The following is a 22,699-nucleotide window of genomic DNA, read 5'->3' as shown; positions in this document are numbered from 1 at the left end:
CACTGGAATGGAGTAAGAGACAACAAACCAATTTTTATCCTTTTACAGAGAAGGAAAAAAATATTTAATATTTTTGTTGTATAAGGAATAGCGCCTAAGGTAGGTACTTATACTCCTGACCTCAGCCCCACACACTCCCGTTTTAATAAAGCTATAGGACAGAGCAGAGTTGGAGTTGAAAAGAAAGGCAGGGCAGGAGACACAACAGAGAAACTGAAGGGAGCAGGGGGATGCAAAAAGAATGACAACCATGTGTGTGCCACACACCTTTTAGCCCCTGCAGCAAATCAGAATGACGCCCACCAAGTCTCTGCACCAGCGAGGGAGCCTGCCACAGATGCAGGAGAAAACGTTCAGTACTAAGGGAGCGACGACAAAGAAATCTCTGGGCCCCAGCCACAGTTGGGCAATCCAGAGGGAAGAGAGGGGGTACCAGATGTCGCTATTTGTGTCACACAAGCTAGAGAAACCCTCTCTCCCACTGTTGAGGCACACCTATGTCCCACCCACTGCCTTACCATATGGTACTGTCTACTCCTCTTGGAGAGCTGAGACCCTGGCTAGATCCTCCACTCCAGGATAAGGCTGAGCAGTCCTCGTTCTCTAGACTGCTTTTATAAAGATTGGATTAGGTGAGAAAAGTAAGAACTGTAATGATTTTAAAAAATAAGGTAGAATCAGAGGAAAATGTCACAGCTGCCGCCATGTAGCACCAGCAACCAATTCTTGCACTTCTCTTCCCTGTCTCAGTAATCCCCTCTACAGAAGATTCGGGTAATTGGAACAGCTCTTTCTTCCCTGTAAAGTCTGCTGGTACCAGGTTATAACCTGGACAGTGGAGAGTGTCTGCCTTAGGCTCGTTTGTGCAAGAGAGCCACCTTAGGTCTCCTTGAGGACGTTTATCTTGGCGCAGATCTTGAGGGCAGGGCCCAACTTGATGTTCATGGCACTCATAAGATGCTCCTCTTTAAGTAATAAAAGGGCCTGTCCATCAATCTCCTGGGAACGAAACTCCTCTGCAATCTCTTGGCAGCCTAGAAGGAAATGGTGGGAATATATATGAAAAACTATGTGGTCGTACATACAGAGGACAGGAGGGGGAATTGAAGATGAAATAAAGGGGAATCCAGTAGTGGTTAATCCCAATGTACTCATCCTAAATTCAGGAATATAAAAGTCTGGGGTGGCAAGCTTTGGAAGTAAAATGAAATCTGAGAAACTGGCTATTTAAAAAAGCCAAGAGGAAAGAATAACAAAGTTGTTCAATCACAGAAAAAACCATTCAACTAGCTTGAGGGAGAAAAGGGAAGGAGCTAGATCATATGTTTTCTTTTACACTAGCAAAAAAAAAAAAAAATCAAAGTTCAGAGCCTTTATGACCTCTCTGTTTAAGAGCCCAGGGTTCAGACAAATGGCAAAAAGGGTAGGTTGATTTTCTTTTCTGGAGAGAACCATCCTTTGTCAAGAAGAGATTATAAACAATCCTGCCTAGAAGAGTGTGGGATAACAATGGTCCCTACTTTCCTAATCCCATTAGTGGAAACAGTGTTTTATCCATGACAGGTGTCACAAAAATCACATATAAAAATTACACTTTATCTAAAAATTACTGGTAAATAGAAAAGTGAAAATCAAACACTGCAAGATTGCTGACATAGTAGAGGACAATCAACCCAAAAGGAAATTAAACCAGGGTGTGTGCAAGTTACTTTGTGGAAATATGAAGAATAGAACCTCTGCCATACCATACTTAAGTGCCTACTGCTTAAAAAGTCCATTCTGTTCCCTATCACAAAGGCCCATGTGGGATAACCTAAAGAAAAGTAAACCTGTATGTGATCTGGGTTCTCCTGGATAGGCCCTCAATACCTTGTAGAGAAGCGATAAACTCATACACCTCTTCTACACTCCAACGGCTGGGATTGCTGGACAGGAACACAGGGTTGATGCCATGTAATTCTGGCGTTGGTGGTGCCGTATTGGGGTTCCCCAGGTCACGTTCTCCATGCCCAGTTCGCACAGATAAAGGCCCAGGAGATGTTGGAGAGAGTGCTTCATCATAACTGGAATTATCTGAACCCCGGCTAGAGTCCTCTTGACCCTACAGAGAACAACACAAAGCCATGAGGTCATGAACAGTATCAGGACGTTTCTTCACCCCTTCCCAGCCAACGGGGTTTGGGTTAATACTAGGCACAAAGCAAAAACTAGTATTAGAGTGAAGAAACTGTACTTTGTTTGCAAATGCCCGGAGTCACTAGTCCACCCTCAAGTAACTTCAAGTAACTTCCAAGTATAAACTATCACTTTCTTGATTGACCCCTTCTTCCAACAATCAATCTAGATTTTGTCAAATATAATGTGATATAATGATTAATGTGTACATGACCCAGTAATCACTTGAGAAGAGACAAGGAGTCACGATCTCTTGGAATCTGGACGAATGCTATCAATACAGAACTCAGAGTTCTGGTCTCATACTCTTTTATCAGGGCAAAGGAACTGCCTGGCAGGGAATGAGGAAGGAAGAAGGACCATTTTAAAAGTAGCTGGCCACGCAACGGAAGCTCACCCGGTGGCGCTTGCCCTGGATCTTGGCACGAGCGATGTCTGAGGAGCTGCGGCGGGGTCCCCGCCGACGAACGCGAGCATAGTTGGCTTCTTGGAACTCTTTCATTTTTTTCCTCTTCAGCCGGAACTGGTGACTACAGCTCACATTATACCTACAGGTCAGGGCATATACGGAGTGTCAGCGGTGCTGGAGGAGACCACCGGGCTAGCCATGGCTACGTGGGAGTTGGTATTTTAAGAACTGACTTGGGGAAGAACACGAAAGTGAAGACAGGGAATGTCAGCTATGAGGTCATCCTAGGGAAGGGGCCCACTATTCGATGGAGGAACTGGTGCTGAAGGTAAGGAAGGGGCAGGTGCCCACAGTACCTCTTAGCGCAGGTCATTGAGCAGAACCTCTTGGAGCCGCGAAACTGCTCAGCAGGAGCATACTTCCCGCAGTACTCACACTTCAGGAGGTTCGCCTTCTTATCTAGCTCTGGAAAATAACGCATCCCTGGGGAGCTATTGCTGATCCCGCCACAGCTCAGGCCATCATTAGGCCCACAGCTGGCTAATTACTCTCAGGGTTTGCCCCTCAAGACCTATACAACCTAATTCAGAATCCCTAAAACATAGAGTTCAGAATCCAAAACCATAAAGACACATCCTTCAGGAACATCATGGCCTTCCTGACTTAAACCAGCCCAGTTTCCATCTTCAATGACTAACTTGATCCCAATTTATACTCTCAGGTTGCCAACAAAACTGCATTTTAGAATAGGAGAGAGGAACTAATTACTAACTAGAAAGATGTTGGATCCATCTCCCAACACAAGTTTACAAAAGCAGTGGGAGTAATATAAACAAGAGCCCTTAATATAGATGATAAAACCTAAAATGAGAAATGGAAATTTAGAAATATCCTATTTTACATCATCTTTTGAAAAATACATACTTAGAATAAATAATTCGAGAGGTTCGCTTGATAAAATTACCCTAATTCTATAAGGAACTCCTTTTGTGTGATTCTATACATTTTGATATTTAATACAGTTCCTGCATGTGGCTAGACTTCATATAACTCCCACTTTAAATAATTACTGTTTCACACTGAGTGCTCAAACACCTCTATCTCCCTGAGCCTCCTTCCCCAGATGGGTCTCTAAATAAATACTTACCAGCAGATGGGCTATCCCCTCCCAAGGGGCCCCCTGACTGATTCTCATTCAGCCCTGGCAGGCCAGTCTGTAGTGGCTTCTCAGACTCTTTCAGTAACTGAGAACAACCCACCTGTGCCAGAAAAAGTTTACAGTTAAGTTAGCCTCGTTCCTTTCTGCTTCTCTATAACTTTCCCCAGTATTTCTCACTGCCATGTCTTTGCCTGGTTCTCAGAGTTAATGGCCACGTCTGGTTTAGAGAAACATTTCTCAACATGGCAATCAAGAGGCCCTACCTGGCTCTTTTCAGATGAGCCACTGAAAAACATGTTCCTAACTTGATATCCTAGCTTGTCCTTTTCCTTCCAAAGTTGCAGACACCTGCATTCTAGGCCTAGTTCTGCAACTCCTGATATCTAGAAAAGTCCCTTAACTTCTCTACCACAAATTTCTTCATTATGAGACAGGCTAGTTTGTGTAACTAAACATTATAGCTTCTTCCTTCTCTTCTCCTCTTCCCAACATTTGCATTTGTTGGTCTACACATACTATTTCCTTTCCCCCTTCCCTTCCTCCTCCACAATTAACTACACAAACAATAGAATTGAACCATTCTCCAATAATTAAATAGTTCCGAGATTTGATTTTAGTGAACTTTGGAAAGATAATAATCAGACCAAGTCCCCACTTGAAAGTCCCACCTTATGGCCCTGCCCTCACCGGGAAAGGCTCTGCTCCTTCCTGGATAACGAAGCCTTCAATGATGTGGGTGAGAATCTGGGGCTTCACGATGGCCTGTGGGGGTTTTGAGTCACCCATCTGTCTGGACACCATGGCTAGTGTAGGGGGCGGTGCAGCTGGGGCAGGAGCCAAGGCTACTAGTTCACTGCTTGGAGTACTAGCATTCACACCAGTCACTGGTTCAGCTTTCTCTGGAACAGATTAAGGAACAGATAAAAGGATGACGTAACTGATCCATCTATTAGCCAAGCCAGTCTGATCTTCCACAATAATACATGTTCACCTTTGATCATTCACCCTGGAGTCCCTGTTTTTGGATCTACCCATTGGTCCACCAAGTTCAGGGTCATCTTCTATGGAACCAGATTTAGCTCTGAGCTCACTCAGAACACTTCTCTAATCTCTGCACTCAAATCACACTGCAGAAGTCAGTTACCTCCAAGACTGCTCTTCTCCTCCATGGCCTTTGGACTTTCAGCTACTGGAGATGCCTTGGCAGGAAGCATTGAACCCAACGTGGAGATATCATCTCTCTCCTCCTCAGACTCTGCCTTGCGTTTGACAGCCAATGTCTGGGGTTTGCTCTATATAGTGAAAAACAGGAAAGAAACCAAGATGTATGAATGAAGGATATAAGGAACCTCAGTGACCACCATACTATCAGTGAAAACGTTCTTGGTTCCAGATTACCCAATCTGCATACTTCCCATGGTACACTAGAATTCCCGGTCATTCCCAAGAAGTGTATCTTCTACATCAGGACAAAAGAAAATGTCACATTTAGTCCTGACCTACACCTCAGGATTCTAGTTCATTATGGCTCCACCGAGAACCTCTGTTTTTCTAAAGACCAACTTAAGTGAGTAGGGCTATCTTGACCTAATAGTACAGATCCAAAAACCCAGAATGATTTCAGGAGCAAATCAAGCAGTGTGAAGTACAGATTATTATACACAGTAATGTCTCTCCTACAAAAGGAACAAATAAATACCAGTATCTTAACCTTCCATCAATGCCTCTCTTACAAAAGGACAAACCAATATCTTTTAAGTGTTACAGTTTGTAACAAATAGTTGTTACAGATAAAACAATATGATGATTCACAGAGCAGTTGGTACAATACCATATTCACCCGCCATGCTCACTCACCCACACATATTAATTATCTATTTGTTATGGACTTAATGTTTGTGGTTCCCCTCCCCCACCCAATTCCTAAGTCCTAACCCCAGTATGGCTGTATTTGGAGATGGGGCTTCTAAGGAAGTAATGAAGGTAAAATGATAAGTATAAGTATCTCAACCTTCCGAACTCGTTACTCCCCTCCTAAGTTAAGCTCTATGTCCACTGAGCCCCAAGTCCACTCAAGACCTCACTCACCGGCAGGTGCACAGACTGCATGTAGAAGGCAGCAGGTACCTGGGCCACAACAGGTGAGGAGGTCGTAGCCCCACCCTTTACCACATGCGCTGTCCCCTGCACAGGAGCGAGGCTCATCCCAGACGCCAGCGTGGGAGGGCACTCTTGCAGGGCCCCGGCAGCCTGGGATGAAGGTGGCGAGGAGGCCAAATGGGCCTGACTGGGCTGCACTGTATTGGGCATGCCCCGGGAAGTAGGGACAGCAGCGGCCAGCTGTGCCAACCCCAGAGCCTGTGCCTGGGCCGTCCCAGGCTGCCGGGTGCCCACCACTTGCACAGGGATATGGGGTGGTGGTTGCTGGGTAGCTGACATCTTAGCAGCGCCTAACTGAGGAGGCTTAATAGGTGCTACAGGTGGTTTGGACTGGATGGGGATGGGTGGCTTGGGGGTTGGGTCAGGCGGGAGGGACAAGGGTGAAGACTGAAGCATGGGTTGGACCACCAGGGTCTGGGCTTGCTGCTGGGACTGGGAAGGAGGGACCTGCTGAGTAGGTGGGACCTGCGGTGGCTGAGGGGTAGTGAGTGTGGCAGCTGGCGGCGGGGGCGGCGGCGGCTGCTGCTGCTGCTGCTGCTGCTGCTGGGCCAGCTGGAGGTGTGTGGCTGTGTGGAGGAGCTGGGACTGCCGGTGCTGGAACTGCTGCTGGTGGTGGATGGCGATCTGCTGCTGGATCACCACCTGTTTCTGCTGGAGGTGGATCTGCTGCTGTTGCTGAATCAGGGAGTGGGGCTGGATCTGCGTGTAGGTGGCTACAGCGGGGCGCCCCGAGTGGAACAAAAAAGAGCGGAAAATTATCATCGTTACAAATTGAAAGGGAAATCACCTTTCCAAGGTGTACTTGGCTTTGGGATCACACAGCGAAGGGAAATCGAACCTGGCGGACCCAAGAGATCACTTCATTCACACTCTCGCCTCTGAGTCAGACATAACCCAGTCTCTCTCTGTAGCGAAGCACCTCCAAGGAAGAAGTCCCTTGCCCAATCATTTCACAGTCCTCGGTAATTTCTTGAAGCTATCTAACTTTTATTTTCTTTGCTACACTAAATCCTGATAGTTTGACACAGCAAAGGAGAATGGCTGGCCCATCTCCCTTATGATTAGACTGAGTTCTTCAAGGGTTGAGTCCTTGCTCTATTCATTTTTACATCCCTAGAACCCAGCCCCATGCCTGGCACATGATAAAGACTCAATGGTCACTAAGAGAATTAATGTCCACGAAGGTAAAGATTCAAACATCCTCCCACGAATGCCTGGGTTTTTCAGACTCATCAGTTTGGTCACCACCTACAAGAAGGCATAAGAGTCAACGGCTGCAGGCCCAGCCTTTATGCAGTTTCCTCCACTGCAGGTGAAGCCAAGACACACCATCTTCCAGATCACCCAGAGAGCACATGTAACATGAAAGCACTTTGGAAACAGAGTTCTACGGTATGTAAATACTAGGTGGTAGTCGTACAGCTGGTGATTAACTCTTCATTTTTTTTGTAAGCAAATCATCCAAACAGAGCAACAACCGAAGTGCCAGAAACAAGGCAGGTAAAAATAAACATTACCAAGTGAGGTACGCACTTCTAACTATACAGAACCACATTCTAAAAGCAACTATAAACCATCTGAAGTTATTATTATTTATTCCTTTTTTTATCCTTATCCTTGATCAGATGATCACAGTTAACTATACTAAACCGTTTGCTAGTCCTGAATGCTCTAAGGCACTTAGACCCTCTCCACTCTACCCTGGTCCAACTAATCATCATTAAACAGAGTAAGGAGAGAAGTCATCCCTTGCACTAAATCATAAATTCCATGGGGACAAGGAATCTGTTTTTCAAACATGCATCCCCAAATAATACATTATATGTTAATAAAAATAACTAAAAAAGAAAAAAGATGCATCCCTAACACCTCCTACAACACAGTAGGCAATACCCAGTAAGAACTGGGTAAATGAATGGGTGGGATGGATAAACTGACAGACTCAGGGCCTAAGAAGAAGGGGACAAAGCAATTTGTACAGATTGCTGCCTTGTAGAAACAGAGATCTACTTCTGCTACCTGTCCTACTACTCTCTCCCTGGACTAATCTGATAAAGGCGGATGTGATTTTTTTTTCCTTCCACTACTCCAGGACCCAGAGAAGCAGGATAAATGGCAAAGAAAAGTACTCTGAGGATTTCAAACAAGTTCTGAGAGAATAATGACATTGTGAGAGGTGAGATCTTACCTGAGCTAATAAGGGTCTGGCTGGGAGCAGGTGTAGCTGTCCGTGTCAGGTTCATGCCCACATTCTGCTGACCAGCCCCATCTGCTTCTGCCTTCTTAGCTGCTGCACTTTCTGCTTCTGTCTGGCTTCCCTGACTCACAGTCACTGTTTGGGCGGCAGGCAAGGGCTGCACCACTCCTGTGCCCTTCCTGGGACAGCTCCCACCCCCACCCATTCCTGAGGAAGGCAATGGACCCAAGCCCCCGGGTGCCTGGCCACCACCACCTGGCCCCATGGACCCTGGGATGCTACTCCCACTGCCTGTGCCAGCTTGACTGAGGTTGAGGGACTGGCCTGAGGCCCCAGAGGAAGCCTGAGCCACAGCAAGGGCCTGGCTAGAGGCCTGGGAGAGGCTAGAAACAGGGGAGGCTCCAGGAGGAATGGCCTTCTGAGTAGAGCCTTGCATTTGAGGTCCTTGGGCTGAGGCCTGTTGGTTCCTCACTGCCAAATTCTGCACCTGAAAGATAAGAAGAAAAAGCTATATTGAGAAGAGGGGAACAGGAAGCATGAAGGTCAAAGATGTCTGTGACCGATTCAGAAGCAGTGAAGACAGCTACAGATATTCCCAGCCCCCCTCAAAACTTGTCCCCTTACCTTTACAATTACATACACTGAAGTCCTTCCGGTCACCCGGGGAGGGACTCTTGAATCCTATTTGACTTTTAGTCTCCTTCATTCACTATCAAATCTATCAGCAAGTTCGCTCATTTATTCCTTCGAAATGTCTCAAATTTTCCTTTCTTCTGTTTATTCATTCAACATTGACCAAATACCCTACTATGCTTCCAGTAGTACACTGGATACTGGAAATGCAGGGACGAAAGAATGTCCCTGCTCTTAATGAGTACTTTCTACCAGAAAGGACAGACACGAAAATCACCAATAAACCTGTCATACTATGCAGAGATATACACAAAGTGCCATGGGAGCACAAAGGAGGAAGATAGACTCAGACCAGGGAAAACTTCCTAAAAGTCTTTTGTTTCATCTGAGACTCCATGGGTGAGAGGGAAAGTGAAGTTTGAAGACACAGGTAACAACACTTGGAAGACCTTCGAGTGAAGAAAGAGCAGAGCATTTTTGGAAATTATAAATATTTCATTATGTTTGGGGTGAGTTAGAGGGAGTAGCAAGAAATGAAGCTAGGAAGACAGGCTGAGGCTGGGGAGGTAGAAATGTGTGTTCAAATGAGGAACAGAAAGTCTGTCTTCCCCATTGTTGTATTTCCAGCATCTAGCACAGTGCCTGATAGAGTAAGTATTCCGAAATATGAAGAGAAGACTGATGAGCACTTCAAATGACAGGAAGCCACTGAAGACTATTAATCAGAATAAAGATCATCAACACTACAGCTGTAGTGTACAACACTACAACACTACATTCTTTTAAACACTGCTTACAGGAGTGTAAATCAGTACAACTGCTTTGAAAACGGTTTGGCATCCTATCCTAAAGCTAAACATTCACACACCCTCTGATCCAGGAATTCTACAGGAGCAACTCTTGCTCCTGTAGCAACAGGAGGCATGTGTAGGGAAGTCCACAGCAGCACTATTCAGTTAATGGAAGTCTGGAAGCAACCCAAATGGCCATTATCAGAAGAGAAGATGAATGAACCACAGTATATTCACATGATTCAATACTACAGAGAAATCAAAATTAATAAAATACAACGACATGCAACAATACAGATGGATCTTGACAATAAGCTATTAAGAAAGTATTCCCCCCAAATTACATACAGCACAAAGACCTTCTACACTTAAATACAAATATGTGTGTGTATGTGTGTGTGTGTGTGTGTATAAAATATATAGAACATATGGTATCTGGAATTTACTTCTAAATAATCCACAGTGGAGGGAAATGGTCTGGAGAGAAAGGCTGTGTGTTGATAAATATTGCAGCTGGTTAGCAGGTGTGCAGAGATTCATGTATTTTTCTATTTTTGCATAAGTTTGAAATTTTCCATAATAAGAAGTACTTTTGAAAAACCCATGTAAACACAATAAAACTATAGAAAAAGGGACAGAGGGCAGGATGAACCTAGGAATCAGAATGATTGTTACCATAGGTGGGGCAGGCAGTGGGTGGAGCTGGGGAATGCTTATTACATCATTAAAACATAGTAAGTAAATAACATTGGGCCATGATTGGACCACTGCTGGGAGGTATCATGAACCAAGGATTATGACTTATAAAACCCGGCACACCAGAAGTACCATTTAAAATAACGTTAGGGGGCGCCTGGGTGGCTCAGTGGGTTAAGCCGCTGCCTTCGGCTCAGGTCATGATCTCAGGAGTCCCGCATCGGGCTCTCTGCTCAGCGGGGAGCCTGCTTCTCCCTCTCTCTCTCTCTCTCTGCCTGCCTCTCTGCCTGCTTGTCATCTCTCTCTGTCAAATAAATAAATAAAATCTTTAAAAAAAAAATTTAAAAAAATAAAATAACGTTAGGAACAACATGTATTTTCTTATTGAAAAAACTTATTCTGAAGATAATATGGAAGATGCTTAGAGGTAGACAAGGCTGAAGTCAAGAGACCAATTAGAAAACTAGAAGAATAATGCAGGTGAAAAATACAAGGAACCTGAGTTCAGGCGAGGAGTAAAGAGGTGAGAGCTTTTGAGAGAGCTTTACAGGAATTACCAGGATGGGGTGTTGGGGCACTTAATGTGATACGACATTTATATAGTTTGTTTCCAATCAGCTTTCCATAATGACTACTCAAAACTTTCCTAGTTCCCAATATATCTCAGAACCACTTGCTCTTCCCCCTCTTCCTCATCACCCCTGCAGAAATGATAAAACCATTATGTGAGCAGTTCCATCACCAAATCTATAATCCCCTTCATGAATCCCCACCACCGCCTTTTCCCGGCTCTCCCCTCTATCAGCCCTCCTATCAAATCCTTCTCCACACTCAGGGCCTCAGCTCTCCTTCTTCTCAAGGAGCTTGTGCTATCAATTCCTTCCTGTCTCTTCAACCTCCCCTCTAAGGCACCCTCCAATCACACCTGAAGCCCACTTCCCAACCCCAGCTTCATCCCCCTTTCCTTTGATTGCTAAACTGGTAATAATTGTTTACATTCACTGCATCTATTCTCACTATCCAGCCATTCCTCAGGTGATACTAGTTGGCTGCAATCCCCCAATCCCCAAACTCCACTGAAATGGTTCTCTGTCCATATTGGTAACTCTTTCTTGTCCTCTCTACTACATTTGACAGAGGACTCCCTGCCACTTCTAACGTTCTGCTCCCTTGTTTTCATGACACTACACAATCCAGATTTTCCTGTTTCACTTTCTACTCCCCTCTGCCACTTCATCAGCCTCTACTGACCCTGAGCTGTTATATTTTCCAAGAAGTAGTCCTAACCCTCAGGGTTCCATTTCTCATATCAATCTGTACCTTTCCCTAAGCAATGCCAAATGCTCTCTTGACTTCCATTATCCTGTGTCTACTCTTGAATGTTGATTTCCATGCAGACCTTCTCTCTATTCTCAAGCACCAACTATCTAAAACTGCTGACCTCAGTGACTCACAAGCACATCCAAGACAGCGGTGTACAAAAGTTAACCTCACCATAAGTCCACTTCTCCAACATTCTACCTCTCTAGTCACACTACGCTGTCACCTCACTGCTGTCACATCTCGTCCCTGGCACCTCTCTCAACTGAATCAGCTTTCCTTTTTCAAAGATCTTCTAAGTTTTTTCTCAAATCTATTCATTTCTGTCCATGTCCATTGTTACTGCCTAACCCAAACACCATCTTTCCTCTAAATTGTTGTCCCTAGATTCACACTCATTTATTCACACACACTTCCATTTATTCTCTACAGAGGAGCTAACATAGTCTTTTTTTTTTTTTTTTAAGATTTTACTTATTTATTTGACAGAGAAAGAGACAGTGAGAGAGGGAATGCAAGTAGGGGGAGTGGGAGAGAGGGAAACAGGCTCCCGGCCGAGCTGAGAGCCCCATGCCGGGCTCCATCCCAAAGCCCTGGGATCATGACCTGAGCCGAAAGCAGATACTCAACCCACTGAGCCACTACGCCCCCAACATAGTCTCTAAACAAACAAATGAACAAGCCTCAAACCCCACCATGTGATTTCCAAATTTAAAATCCTCCCATAATGTCCCATCACCCTTCGCATAAAGCCCAAAATCCTAAACACTGTCCCCAGTGCCCTGTAAGATGAAGTCTCTCCTACCTCCCCAGCACCATCTCCATCCTGCTTTGCCAAACTCCAAGCATGTAGGTCTTCTTTCAAGTCCTCAAATATATAAAGCTCCTTCCCTCCTCTTTGGATTCAAGGGGTATTTGGACATTAGGTTTCCATTGGCTTCACCACTCTCTTTCCTTGCCTTCACCAGACACTCAGTTTAAATGTCACCTCCTCGGGGCAGTCTTCTCAACTTTCACCCCAAGCCCAAGGCTGAATTAGGTCTCCTCCTGTGTTTTCAAAGCACTCTGTACTTTCTAATGAAGCAATTGTTAAGCCATTCGGGTGATTTTTGTTTAATGTCTGGCGCTTCAGTGATATGTCATCTCTAACTCATTTATCCTCAACACACTCCAAGGTAGGTATTTAACAACAGCTATTTTATACACGAAGAAACCGACAAAAAGATGTTAAGCCGTCTGCCTAGGTCACACAGGAAGTCATGGACTTGGAATCAGATTCTTATTTTCAAACACTACTCTGTCCCTTCATATATTGACACTCAAGTATCTGATGAGTAAAGAGATGGATGAATCAAAGAACTGGATATGAAACCAGTCTCAACCTCATCCTCTGATCCCGACGCTGTTACCATAGTCTAAAACGAATGTCTGGGGCTCCTGGGTGGTTCAGTGAGTTAAAGCCTCTGCCTTCCGCTCAGGTCATGATCCCAGTGTCCTGGGATCGAGCCCCGAGTCGGACTCTGCTCAGCAGGGAGCCTGCTTCCTCCTCTCTCTGCCTGCCTCTCTGCCTACTTGTGATCTCTGTCTGTCAAATAAACAAAATCTTAAAAAAAAAAGAATGTTTTACCCTAGTAACTAAATGAGCCCCAAGAATCTCTTACTAGGTTCCTTAACTTCTCTTTCTTCTCCAGGCACATGTTCCTAGATGATTCTTTCCAGAGTATTGTCCTTATCCTATTAATCTGCTGTTCAATAGCCAGCCATGACCCCTGCTACCTACAAAGTTATTTGGCTTTCAGACTTCTCCCTGACAATGACCTTTTCTTTTTCTTTTTCTTTTTCTTTTTTTTTTATGTATTTGACAGAGAGAGATCACAAGCAGGCAGAGTGGAGGAAGTAGGCTCCCCACTGAGCAGAGAGGCCGATGTGGGGCTGGATCCCAGGACCTCAGGATCATGACCCAAGCCGAAGGCAGAGGCCTCAACCCACTGAGCCACCCAGGCGCCCCTGACAATGACCTTTTCTAACATCAGGTGTGCTGTCTCCACTTTATCCACTCATCCCCAATTCAGTCACATACAAGTCATGGCTTTACACACACTGTTCTCTCTCCAGTTTTCTTCTAACTCCAAATCAAATCGTAACAATCTTTCAAGAATCTGCTCAAGTATCCCAAAAGTCACTGAGCAGGAATGCAGCCAACTCTTCTCTAAACTCATGTGTCACTCTGAGTTAGGACCATTTACTTTGGACTCCTTTGGGCACTAAGGTCTTTGTACTTCTTTGTTCTCTAAGATCTTTGAAGACTTGACTTGTCTTTCTTTTCAAGCTTCCCAAGTTTCTAGTATATATCTGAGCACATCAGTAGAAAGAGCTCAAACTCACTATTTACTTGCTAACTGATAAACTAAGAGAATGAAAAAAGTTATTATGAGATCTCAATTTGTATTCCATCATAAGAAGCCAAAACTTCAGGCATGAAATCCGTGTCCATGTTTGGGGGTAAGGCACAGAAAGCAACGGTGAGGAACACTTTCCTGGGCACAGAGACCACTGAGAGTCAGCAGCCACAGTGACTCATAAAGAGAAGGACACAAACATCCTTCCTGCAACAGCCCGGTGGGCTTCACATCTACCTAACTGCAGAATTCCCTCAGCCATCCCTTACTCTAAGAGAGCACTGCAAAGAAAGAGAATTAAGACCTCCTGAATAAAACTGAGCCATGGAGGTCTAAAAGAATGTAAGGACATCTGCCCTGGATTGAGAATAAGGCTTCCCAGGTCCACAGGGCTGTTTTCAGTCAACTTCACCTCCCTTCGTAACGCACATAACTCAAAAGTTACAAGGAATTCGAGTGCTATGGAAATGAAGAAAAGGGGAGAAAAAATAAGAACCCTGAGAAGTCGTCATGGGATAGCAGGGTAGGCCCTGGTCTGTGGTGGTTCCCTTCATCCTCCCCAGTGCCCATCCGCAGGTCAAGTGGTTGCCACTGACCTGATCTGCATCTGTATGAACTCCCGGAGATGGAGCAGATGGCACCTCCTGCTGGACCGCAGCCACCGCCCCGTTAGGCATCAGGATGAGTTGGGAGGCTAGAGGCACATTCCGGCCCAGGGTCCGGTTTACCTGCAATAGGTTTCCCAGCTGTGGCTGGCAAGGAGAGGAGGAAGAGGAAGAGCAAAGGAAAGAGAACAAGAGAAGAAGAAAGAAGAAATGGAAGGGAAGGACCACAAGACAAAATAAACAGAAGATACGAAACTGCTAAGCCCTGCCCCTTTCCACACCAACCCAGGAGACCCTTATTCTCCATATGCAATGAATCATCCAGAAGGAAACCTAGAATGTATATAAAACTATAGATTGATATCAAAGAGTCAAACATCAAGGAAGTTGAGACAATGAGGATTTTAGAGCAAGTATTTATGTGTAGTAAGTAGATAGGCTAAGAGATAACACTTAGAATTTGGGTACTAGAGCCACAGGTTTAAAGATTAGATTATATGTGACACTACTTCAGTCAAAAATACTAAGGCAAACACCTTCTCACTTAGGATCTCAATTCAATCTGCAGGCTACCTGTGAATACCAAGCATCACTTCTAGAGATAGGTAAGGCCCAGAAAGTCCATCAGCGTATCTTACCATATTTGGGCAACCATATTTAAATCAAACAGCTTTCACTCAAGTCTTTGCCAGGGGCACAACATTTATGCCTCTGGAACAATGGTGGTTGTGTCTGTGGCTTACCCGTAGATACATCTGGGCCTGGGACTGGTTGAGAGGTGGGGAGGTGGTGTTCCCCAGTAGCACAGATTGGGTCAAAGTGGTAGCACTGGGAGAGCTCACACTCTGCGATCGGCTGATGAGCTGGGCACCTGACGTGGTGGCCAGATTGATCTGTGTGGTACAGAAAGGAACCAAAACTAAGGATTTTGGAAAGGTAAAAAGAAATGCACATCACTGACAAATGCAGAGGGACACAGTCAAGAACAGAATATCTCATTTTCTTCTTTTTTTAAGAACAGACGATCTCATTTTCAGAGTCAGGGGCAAATGAATACCTTCCTGACCATAACTGTCATCCTGACTACTGCAAGGTGGTACCAAAGTAAAGAAACTAGTCCCTAACCACTAACCACTAGCCACCACTGCTAACCACTAACCTAACTACTAACATTACTAGCTGAGAGGGAAAAGGAACAAAATGGAACAGACTTCACGCCTCGTTAAAAGGTCCAGAGATGAGTCGCCTTCCTTTTTCATCCTCTCTTCTTCCCCAGGATTTTCTTTCTCCTTTCTTAGACCTCCTCCCTGAGACTCTGATATAGGCTCAGGTCAGTTGTTTCCCTTGTACTAATATTGTCTACGTAAGAGCGATCTTCTTCATTCACAGCTCAATACACAAGGTTGTTCCACCCAGAGACCCAGGGAAGGAAGCCTCTCAGTGGGGAGACCCAGTACTACTCACTGAGGCCTGGGTGGTAGTAGTCTGCTGCTGGGCAGTGCTGGTGTTTGGGGAGCTGGCCTGCCGACTGGCAGCAATCGTGGCCTGTTAGAGGGGAAAGGAAAACAAAAAAGAGCAGAGACAATGGATGAAAAGACTGAATCTTGGAATCACAGGCACAAAATGTAATAGAGAGTTCAGATAAAAAGCCAGAGGCTGTACTATGGAACAAGGAAAAGCATATTCCCTATCTCCAAAACCCTCACATTACCACATATGCCAGCCTAATAACTCCCACACAACCCTTCTGGGGCAATCAGGTACTCTGCCCCCTCCTCCCACTTTCTTTTAGGTGGAAGAACAACCTTTGATCAGATCATAATCATGAGTCACTCATATGTCTAACCCAGGGCTGTCTAAAACAAATACAATGTGAGCCACATAAGTAATTTTCTAGTATGCATTTTTAAAAAGTGAAAAGAGGTGCAACTGGGTGGCTCAGTCAGTTAAGCGTCTGCCTTTGGCTCAGGTCATGATCCCAGGGTCCCAGGATCAAGTACTGCCCTGGGACTCCCTGCTCAGCGTGGAGCCTGCTTCTCTCCCTCTCCCCTCCCCACCAGCTTGTGCTCGCTCTATCTTGCTCTCTTTCTCAATCTCAAATAAATAAAATTTTAAAAAATAAAAAGTAAAAAAGGGAAAAGAAACAGGAGAAATAAACTTTACTCAAGCCAATGTATCTCATTTCAACATACCTCTGGAACAATGGCGGTTGTGTCTGTGGCTTATGTATGTTGAAATGAAACTATAAACTGAGATAGTTTATATTTTCTTACGCTATGTCTTTGAAATCCAAATTGTACTATTCAGCTCAATATGGACTGGCCACATTTTAAGTGCTCAACAGCTACACGTGACTAATGGCTGCCATACTGGACAGTGCAGTTCTGGAACACAGCCATTCTACCTACTAATTCCTACTGCAACCCCCAAAAGAAAAGACTATGATTCTAGCCTGAGTGGCAGGAGCAGTGGAAACAGTATGCCCTAACCCACCTGTAGTGCCCATCCCCTCCCTCTTGGGCCAGCTAGCTGCTGACCTCTCACCTGCTGGACCGCAGCCAGGCTATGCAGCTGGGCATTGCTGAGCTGCTGCTGGAGCATGAACTGGTGGAAATACTGAGCCGCATTGGGCTGACGCTGCAGTGCCTGCAGAGCCTAAAAGGAAAAGAAAGGATCAACCCACTTAGAATGAATCACTCCTAATTCCTATTCTATGCAAATGACTGTGATAAGGTGAAAGGGACAATTGGGAAAAAGAAAAACAAAGGGAGATGGGGAATGTGGCTAAATCAACATCTGATTTGCCCATTTTTATATTAGAACATGTAAGTTCACATAGTCTTCAAAAAGTGGATAAATAGGGGTGCGTGGGTGGCTCAGTGGGTTTAAAGCCTCTGTCTTCGGCTCAGTTCATGACCCCAGGGTTCTGGGATCGAACCCCGCATAGGGTTCTCTGCTAAGCAGGGAGCCTGCTTCCTCCTCTTTCTCTGCCTGCCTCTCTGCCTATTTGTGATCTCTGCCTGTGAAATAAAGTCTTTTAAAAAAAAAAAAAAGTGGAGAAATAATTAATTCTGTTATTCTCTATTCTTGTATACAAAGAAAAGGAATATAAGCAATGTAACTCACATGAACTCTTAATTCCCAAAATGGAATGGAATTCCCAAAATGACATAGCAAGAAAAAGAACTGGACTAGACAAGTTGAAAATAAACTGGACATCAAATAATATAAAGAGAAGGGGCACCAGGCTGGCTCAGTTGGTAGAATATGCAACTCTTGGTCTCGGGGTTGTGAGTTCTAGCCTCAGACTGGGCATAGAACTTACTTAAAAAAATTAAAAACAGGGCTCCTGGGACGCCTGAGTGGCTCAGTGGGTTAAGCCGCTGCCTTCGGCTCAGGTCATGATCTCAGGGTCCTGGGATCGAGCCCACATCGGGCTCTCTGCTCAGCAGGGAGCTTGCTTCCTCCTCTCTCTCTCTCTCTGCCTGCCTCTCTGCCTACTTGTGATCTCTCTCTGTCAAATAAATAAACTCTTTAAAAAACAAAAACAGGGCTCCTGGATGGCTCAGTCAGTTAAGCATTCAACTCTTGATCTCAGCTCAGGTCTGTGATCTCAGGGTCATGAGCTCAAGCCCAAGGTTGGGCTCCAACATGGAGCCTACTTAAAAATAAATGGATCTCCTAACCCTCACGCACAATTCCCACCCTGCCACACCTCTGCCCCGTCCTCACCCCGCACCGCCCCTTCCCTCGCTCCTGCCTTCCCTTTGTTCGGTCCCCAAAGCTGCCCTTCCCGCCCTAGCCCTGCCCAGGTCCTGCCCTCCCCACACTGCCCCCCTCGCTGTTCTCCCCAGTCGTCGCCTGGTCCTCCCCCTCTCACCTGCCCTCCTCCCTCCTTCCCCGCCTACGCAAATAAAATTTTAAGAAAAAAAAAAAAAATGAATGAAAAAAATAAAGATCATATTCTAGGGACACAATTCTAGGGACACAAAAGACCATGTTCTAGGACACAAAGGTGACAGAGCCCCAAGTGGTTGAAAATGATGAAAAATAGAGTAAATAGTGGCTTGTGAAAGATTTTATCAAGTAATATTTTCAAATAACTGGCATTTTCAAACACATAAATGTTTATAAAGATGATGCTGGTAATGCAGTTTGAGTGTCACCTTTGGGTTATTACTGTATTCTTATTCCATAATAACTAGAACTATTCTTATTTTGTGCGTGGTTATTCTAGCAACCAAGATATTTTGAGTAAGATGCCCCATTCCCAAGATTTTTTAAAGCATGGGATTTACTATTTGTCCAGGATGATTTACAAGAGAGACAAAAGGTTAAAAACCTGACAATCCACGAAAAGAAACGGTTAGTTAAACTCTAGCTATATGAACTGAATGGTATAAAAAAAAAAAAAAAAAAAAACCATGATTTGAAGACTGAATCTCATTCTCTGCTTGCTTGAACTATTGTAAACTCCTAAGATTCTCAGAGTTGGAAGGGACGTTAGTCATCACCTAATTCAACTCTTCCAGTTTGCTGGAAAGGAACAACGAGCGGCTATCTTCCAGCACCAGTGCCCACCTGAAGCCAATATTCACAGATCACAGCCCCTCACTCTTGAGCCTCACCTGCACCGCCTGCCGTTCATACAGTGACATCTGAGCTATCTGGGGCCGAGAGCTGCCCCCAGAGCTGGAGCTCCCATTGGTGGAGTTGGAGTTCTGCTCACTCTCAGTCTCCATGATAGTGGTCCAGGGTCCCAAAAGCTGTTGCTCTGACTCAAGACCTAGATGGAAGTAGCGAAGGATTAAAATTCACACCTGATCTCAAACTAATATTTCCTGTTATTTTTCATGTTATCTAATACTCTTCCTCTCTTCCCTCTGTTATCCATGATTCATTGGGCTTCTTTAACTACCAAATCTGCAATACACACTTATAACCACATGCTTCCTATACCATCTTTTGAAGCTATCCAGTGTCTCAAAAGAAACCTTTACAGATCCCTCATGACTGTCTATTAAATATCAAGTGGCTAGAATGTAAGACCATAATACTAAGGCTACCTTACATTCCCATAGCATTTGTAACAGTTTAAAATAGTCCTGCTTAAAAGTTACTGTTTTCTCATTTTTATCTGCACCTGCAACATCAGTACCAACATCACCTTAACAATGGCTACCACTGAGAAGCCACCAGGTGCCTCCTCTCGCTGGCCTAGGCTCTTCATCTCCATTACCTCTCATAGTGCTTTGAGGTAAATATGATTGTCCCCATCTTATAATTGTAGAAATGAGGTTTTCCGAGATTAAAGAAGTTATCCTAGTAGGTATCAAGTCTTTACATTAATACGTGCTGCTTCCTCAAACAAACAAAAAAAGGCTGTGATTAAGGCAGTATCATTTCTTTTGAGTGTTCACTGTCCTCGTTTTATGGAGAAGGGGCTCAAGATACAGATATGTTAAATGCATCATGGAAAGTCATAAAACTAGAGGTAGAGGGACGCCTGACTGGCTCAGTGGGAAGAGCATGCAAGTCATGATCTTGGGATCATGAGTTCAAGTCCCACACTGGGTGTACAGATTACTTAAATACAACTTTAAAACAAAACAAAACAAAAACTAGGAGGTAGGAGAGCTAGTCTGCAGCCAAAATAGCTGCCTGATTCCAGCTCAGGCTACTAATAAAAACACTGTGGGCACATCACTTTCCCTGCCAGCCCCTCAGTTCCCCCATTTGCAGAAAAGCCTTCACAAATGAATATAATATATCATTTTAACAAATGACTATCAGGCATTAACATATTAAATACACAGCAATGAAAGGCTTCAAGAAAGTAAAACTAAACTTTTCACTTTAGTAATCAGAGTTTACTCTCTGCGGTCTACACTAAAATTTGCCAAAAGACATGAAGACATTGCTAGGAACCAAGCAGAGACAGGAGAAAAGAAGCAAGAAGAAATATGCCTCCAAATAACACTAAATGACAATGAGGGGTTTTGTTCATTCTTTTTTTCCCCTCTTTTGTTGGGCGTAGACACTACCTTCTCTACTCCGGAGGCACAGGGCCACTAGAAATATTAGGTCAGCAAAGCACTGGTTTGGTTTAGGAATGTAAACATCAAACCAGAATTTCTGCTAAGGCCTGTCAACAGTTTTACCACAATGGATTTATCGTAATAATTACATCCAAAATAAAGTAAATAAAATCAAACCGCTTGGCCCTGGAAACAGAGTTGGGGAGATTTCTTATTCAGTTCCCAATATCATCTGATCGCATCATTATCCCCCACGTACTCAACCCATCTCTTCAGTTTTATTTAGATATAGCAAACGTCACTGCAAACATGGAATATAACACAGGAGAAATCATATCAGCTTCAACTCTATAGTTATCTTCTCCCACAGTATCAAAGCACTAAACAGATACAGACCCATGAATCCTCATTATCAGCATGTGAAGAAAAAAAGTGGGTAAGGATTAGAGGCAGCATGGCATAGTTGTATAGATCAATGGACTTAGTTTACTGTACTCAAAGACAGTAAGACAGAAGAGATCCCTTCTTTAGCTAGAGGAGACATTAACTCCTACATTCGTAGGTGAAAATGCTAATACTGTAGGACCCCACATCTCCCCCAAAATGGAAGTCTTTTTTTTTTTTTTTTCCAGATTGTGAAATGAAAATAGAGATGGAAAGATGCTGGCTTAAGTAATAAAATCAGGAGAAACTGACATCAAAACCAGGAGTCCTGGACCCGAGGCACACAGATCTATTCACTTGTGATCAACGTTGGGACTGCACAATTAAATACAGAAAATGAAAACAACAAAAGGTTTGGGAGGTACAGTGCATTTAAATGTTCAGAATTACCTCAGGAGAGAAAGTGTGAGAAGCTGATCCACAGAGGTGCCTACAATCGCTAAACTATTGTCACCCTGAAAGGCAGTATTTGAGTGTGTATGGGCTGGGTTGGGTTCATTGGGTCAGTTTGGGTGGTTAAGGAGCACAGACCTCTGGAAGGCAGCTAGAAAAAGATAGTTAAGTGGACCTGCGACTGGGTTCACTGAGCCAAGAGTTGGAGGAAATAAATTTCCCTAAACCTAAAACTCTGTCTTGTAGAAAGTACGGGACACAGAAGGCGGCAAGAGAAGGGAGTGGGGGCTTGTTGGGGAAGACTGTGCCAAAGAAATGGAAGTGATCTGGAGAATAGGGATAGTAAGCGCCCAGGGGTCCTTGTTGTATACAGAACCTTGATGAAAATGAGGTTCCAAAGAGGAATCAAAGACACCGAGGGGAAGGGGACAGATAGAGTGGAGCCAGGAGTGAACTGACCCAAGTGAGCAGGGAAATGTGCTTACTGATAGCCGGGAGACAAGCAGGAGAGAGACAGACAGAAGTCAAGAATTGGAGACCGAGGGACCAAGCGGACCATAAAAAGCAGGGGATTATCAGACAGCATGCTTGGATGGGAGGACCAAAGTCAGAGAAGGAAAAATGAATGAGAAAATGAGCAGTCAGAAGCAACTAGGGTGACGGACAGACGGCATTCAGCGCAGCGAAATGAACAGCAAGAAGACTTGGACAGACAGTGCCGAAGGACGGCAGAGCGAAGCGCAGAGGTAGGCAGGGAAAGAAACTGGGGGAGGTACCTGGGGCGTTACAGACGGAGGTGGCTGAAGAAACATCCCCGAGCAGCCAAGCCCCCAGAGGTCCTGCCCCTCCCCAACCCGCGGCCGCCCGGGTACCTTCGCGCCTGGCTCTGCACCCAAGTGCTCCCGGGGGGCGTCCACCTCATGTGCCGGGGTCCCCAGTCGCCAGGCTGGGCGGGGGGCTCGCTCGGCCTCCGCGGCGGGCTCCCCTCTCCTCCTCCCCTTCCTGGAGGGGCGGGGGCGCCGAGGGCGGGGTGGGAGGTGCCCGGCGCGGCCGCGGCTCCCCGCCCCTCCCGCGGCTCCGGGTCCGGGCCCGGCCGCGGCTCTGCCAGGCCTCCGGGGCTCGCTCCGGGCCTGTCACTTCCTGCCGGGCCGAGAGGGTGGGGGCTGCGGGCCGGGGGCTGCGGGCCGGGCTGGAGGAGGGGGCTGGCGGGGAGGTGCTTCCGGGGCAGCTGGACCCCTCCCCCGTCCCTCCCCTCCCCTCGGCGCCCTCCTCCCCCTCCT

At 45.3% G+C, this 22,699-nt stretch overlaps 1 protein-coding gene across 8 annotated transcripts; it reads right to left on the bottom strand.

Annotated features, from left to right (window-relative positions):
- Positions 1 to 31: 31 nt before the first annotated feature.
- Positions 32 to 22,381, bottom strand: PHC1 (polyhomeotic homolog 1). 8 transcript variants are annotated; one of them, XM_059402559.1, is made up of 15 exons: positions 22,292 to 22,381; positions 19,173 to 19,330; positions 17,089 to 17,199; positions 16,009 to 16,089; positions 15,288 to 15,437; positions 14,536 to 14,691; positions 8,092 to 8,587; positions 5,832 to 6,616; positions 4,888 to 5,035; positions 4,431 to 4,642; positions 3,732 to 3,843; positions 2,941 to 3,067; positions 2,573 to 2,723; positions 1,870 to 2,101; positions 32 to 1,034 (listed from the first exon to the last, which is right to left on the bottom strand). In XM_059402559.1, exons 2-15 carry the CDS (start codon positions 19,284 to 19,286, stop codon positions 880 to 882), a joined length of 3,030 nt encoding a protein of 1,009 aa, XP_059258542.1. In that variant the 5' UTR covers positions 19,287 to 19,330; positions 22,292 to 22,381; the 3' UTR covers positions 32 to 879. The 8 variants fall into 8 exon arrangements, with proteins under 8 accessions (XP_059258542.1, XP_059258544.1, XP_059258546.1 ...); XM_059402561.1 differs by having other exon boundaries at positions 2,941 to 3,049; XM_059402563.1 differs by having other exon boundaries at positions 14,536 to 14,667.
- Between the last annotated feature and the right edge of the window lie 318 nt (positions 22,382 to 22,699).

The sequence above is a fragment of the Mustela nigripes genome, chromosome 6 (assembly GCF_022355385.1).
Source record: "Mustela nigripes isolate SB6536 chromosome 6, MUSNIG.SB6536, whole genome shotgun sequence".
Taxonomy (NCBI): Eukaryota; Metazoa; Chordata; class Mammalia; order Carnivora; family Mustelidae; genus Mustela; species Mustela nigripes.
This window is presented reverse-complemented; position numbering and strand designations above follow the sequence as displayed.

Excerpts from the sequence above, each read along its gene's own strand:
- PHC1 (XM_059402559.1), bottom strand. The coding sequence starts at position 19,286 with ATGGAGACTGAGAGTGAGCAGAACTCCAACTCCACCAATGGGAGCTCC. Across the intron at positions 6,617-8,091 it reads CCAGACCCTTATTAGCTCAG|CCACCTACACGCAGATCCAG; the intron begins GTAAGATCTCAC and ends GCCCCGCTGTAG. Across the intron at positions 1,035-1,869 it reads GTTTATCGCTTCTCTACAAG|GCTGCCAAGAGATTGCAGAG; the intron begins GTATTGAGGGCC and ends ATTTCCTTCTAG.